This window comes from Colobus angolensis, unplaced genomic scaffold (assembly GCF_000951035.1).
Source record: "Colobus angolensis palliatus isolate OR3802 unplaced genomic scaffold, Cang.pa_1.0 Scaffold135, whole genome shotgun sequence".
In the NCBI taxonomy this organism is placed as follows: domain Eukaryota; kingdom Metazoa; phylum Chordata; class Mammalia; order Primates; family Cercopithecidae; genus Colobus; species Colobus angolensis.
Genome location: NW_012114433.1, coordinates 1,090,461 through 1,094,033, shown reverse-complemented (window position 1 = coordinate 1,094,033; position 3,573 = coordinate 1,090,461). Strand labels below are relative to the sequence as shown.

Here is a 3,573-nt window from a genome sequence, read left to right as displayed (position 1 = left end):
TTTGCGCTGCCTCGGCCGCCCCTGCCTCCCGGGCCCTCCCGGCTGGATGCAGCTCAGCCATCAGCGCCAGCCAGACTGTGTTCCGAAAAATCAGAGGACACTGTGCTTTGCTTTCATCTGAGAAGATAATAAATAAATCAGGAACTCGGAAAATTTCAAAGTCATGACTGATTGTACTGCCTGATACTTGCCATTTCTCTTGGGTTTACTGTCCACGTGACCAGTGCCACCAGGCAGCCACAATCTTGTCTGTGGGTGAGACAGAGAGAGACAGACCCGCTTACAGGCAAATCAGACCTGCAGAAGGTTCTCCTAGTTCCTTCCTGGCTTGTACTGAGGTCACAGTCCCAGGGTGAATTCACCAAGGTTTCACTGGGGGCGGTCACAGTTTTTAAGTGGGCTTTGTGTTTGTAGAAAAGTTAAATCATTTTAACTTAAGAAACAGCAGGCCCTATTTTCTGAGGAGCTGACAAGTCTTGGTGGCTTTTCTTTTTAAGTGGCATAGATTTCTAATATTGTTTGACCATAAGACAAAACAAGAAACTGTAACAGTTTTCCCATTTTCCTTAAATTGAAGTACTATTTATAAAATACTTTACATCTTTTTAAATTCTCAAATTATAGACAAACCTCCCTAATACAAAATACTAAAAGTGCAATAGTATAAATTAAGAGTTTGCAACCACATTATACAAACATTACCTTTTTATTGTACAGCTTTGATAATGTGAAATATTTTCTCACAACTGTTTATAATGTTGTGAGTCTTTACGGTGATGTTTGTCTGTAACTCGTTCCCCAGTCATTGGGCTACAGACCACACTAGAAAATAACTGTCCACAAAGCGGCTACAAACATTTAAATTTTAAGAAAAAGCTTGTTACTGACAGGTACTTGTACACACAAAGCATGCTATCTTTCCCAACAGAACTTCACAATTTTGCCTGCATTGAAATAATCCACTTATTTATAGTAAAACAAATCTTGCTTAAAAAAAAAATCACATAGCCAGATGTATTCTGCAGTACAAAAGCTTCGTTTAAGGTCGGGGCTATTATATTGTCTGTTACCCGCATAATCTTAACATTATAAATACTACAGACGAAGATAGTGTCATGATACACAGCATTGGGAGTACTAAACCACGTCTTTAACATGAAGAGTTCAAAAAAACATCGTTCAAGTGTCTAACTAATTCAAACGAAACCATCAAATGAGTTTCACTGGAATACCGCGGGGGGACCCCTTTCTCCCTCGTAGAGATTATTGGGTTTCAGGAGAAAGGAAGTGGACACGGTCTGAGCTCTTTCTGTTCCTAAGGCGGTTTTCCAAGCACTTTTTTTTGACGGAAACTTATGTAAAAGGTTGCAGAGTTCTCAAGAACAGTCAGGCTTGCTGTTGAAGGGAGCGCCATGCAGCACTTACAAGACCACCTCTCAGCAGTGGCACAAAGTGTTTTCTGCTATGGGTGAAAGTGTAATGAGAATCGAGGCAAGGAAGGTCGGAGGCCTGACGCTCCAACTTCAAAACGTGGGCCTGGGCCAGGCAGATGAGCGAGTCACTGGCTAGTTGATACCAATCTCCTTGTTATCCTCGATAAACCGTGTGAATGGGCGGCTGGCTGCTGTTTCTGAGCTTGCTTTGTCCAAGCTGACGATGGGCGGGCTACTGCTGGTACGCGCTTTGTCCATCCCACTGGCCATGGTGCCCAGAGGGGGGAGGGCGCTGCCCCCGAGACTCACGGGGAGCTGGGGGATGCCTCCGTTCTGGATGACGGAGATCTCGTTGTTCTTCATGGCGAGCCCGTTAGTGATGGCTGCAGCATACTGGTTCCAAAAACTGGGGTCGACGTTCATTGCCCGAGCTGCCAGGTCCTTCTGGAACATTTCAGAGAACTTCAGGGCATCACCCCCTAGGAGAGCCATGGGGTTCTCCACAGACAGGCGGCGGCCGCGTCTCGCGGGGGCGTTATTCCACATGTGTGTCCCCATGTGCACCTGCGCGAGACACGGAGACAGCCCACGAGTAAGCGCCCAGACACGGAGGCAGAGCTGCTCCGTGTTCACTGCGGCAGACAGAGGTCTACCCCGCTCCCAAGCGCGACTTAGGGACAACAAAACACAGGTGGACTTTTCTGGGTACTTCATATTTCTACATGCAAACATCTTGTTTTATTGAACATAATAAGCAAAACCAACAAATATAAATTAATGAATGCGGTCTTTCAGTAGACCAACTTTAATTTTCCCCTAAGGTGTAAAGCCCACATGGCCACCCAGAGAACGTTCTGGAGCTCGAAGGGTCCAGGTCTTGCCCCTTCACTTGCCCAAGCCCTGGCTCCCTTCATGGTCTCCACCGTCCCCCACTTCGCATCCTCTGCTGCTGGGACTGTCTGACTGTGCTTCTCTCCTCTTGCTCTCTCTCAAACGAGAAAATATTAATTCTAGAACATCCCAGGGCTACCTGCAGCCAGCAGGCCCTTGGGGCAGTTCTTATCCAGCCCACACACGCCGGGTAGAAACCACAGGCATCGATCTTTGGGCTGTCTGAAGAGGCTGCCGGAACCCAGACAGGCTGGCTTTGCAAACGAGGACTTCACAGAGGACAGAAAGCAGCCATCAGCCAAGACGGTACAAGGCATGGGCCTGAGCCACCCAGTACTCGTCACACACCCTCTCTATCACTGCTGCTGCGATCTCAGCACAGCGCTGGCTCTGCCCCATGCCAGAAGTTTCTCACCCAGTGCCCCTCCTGTGGGCCCTCTTGGCAGCCACAAGGACAGAATGACAGGGCCTGTTGAGTGACCTTGCCTTGGTATTGCTTGTATTACATGTGAGGTTTAAAACCAAGTTTATTTTCGATCAGATTCAAGAGGGCTTCAGACCCTGGACCTGCCCCCCAAGTTGCAAAGTGAGTGTTCTCACCCCTAACCAATGCCTAACCTGGCTGAAGCCATCAGAGGCCCAGCTGCATGTGTCCCCGGGGAGAGGCCCAGGCTCCTGTTCCTCCTGCAGCTGATTAACAGCATGTAGCCTAAGTGTGTGTGCGCACAGGGACACACACACATACCAGACACCACACACACGACATGCCCATTTGGACACGCACATTATACACGTATGGATACGTTATACACCCACACATGGGGCACCTACACATGCACACTCATACACAACCCATACACACATGCATGCACATAGGTATACGCTGCTCACCCACACGCACAGCCGACACACACACACCACGCACATGCATGCAAACACACCCACACCCACACGTGTGGCATCTCATCCCCCTGGCCAGGATAGGAGCAGGCCCTCGGTCGCTGTGTCCGCGGCAGGTGATGGAGGACGCCACGTGGCTCGGCGCACGGCAGCCAGGGCTGGAGCCTGCCATGCTCTTACCTTGAGGTTGCCCTTGGTGGTGAAGGCCCGGCCGCAGATGGTGCAACCGAACGGCTTCTCGCCGGTGTGCGTGCGCTCATGGATCTGCAGGGCACTGGCCGAGGAGAAGGTCTTCCCGCACGACTGGCAGTTGTGCTGCTTGGGCGTCCGGCGCGGCGGGGGGGCCAGC

At 50.1% G+C, this 3,573-nt stretch overlaps 1 protein-coding gene across 1 annotated transcript in view; it reads right to left on the bottom strand.

Moving 5' to 3' along the window:
• Window positions 1-1,264: 1,264 nt before the first annotated feature.
• The window catches only part of SALL3 (spalt-like transcription factor 3), a gene marked incomplete at its 5' end in the record, with an annotated part of 13,166 nt that continues 10,857 nt past the window's right edge, over window positions 1,265-3,573 (bottom strand). Inside the window, 2 exons of the mRNA XM_011934392.1 lie at window positions 1,265-1,997; window positions 3,405-3,573. Coding sequence (XP_011789782.1) covers window positions 1,566-1,997; window positions 3,405-3,573 — 601 coding nt within the window. The remainder of the gene's footprint in view (window positions 1,998-3,404) is intronic.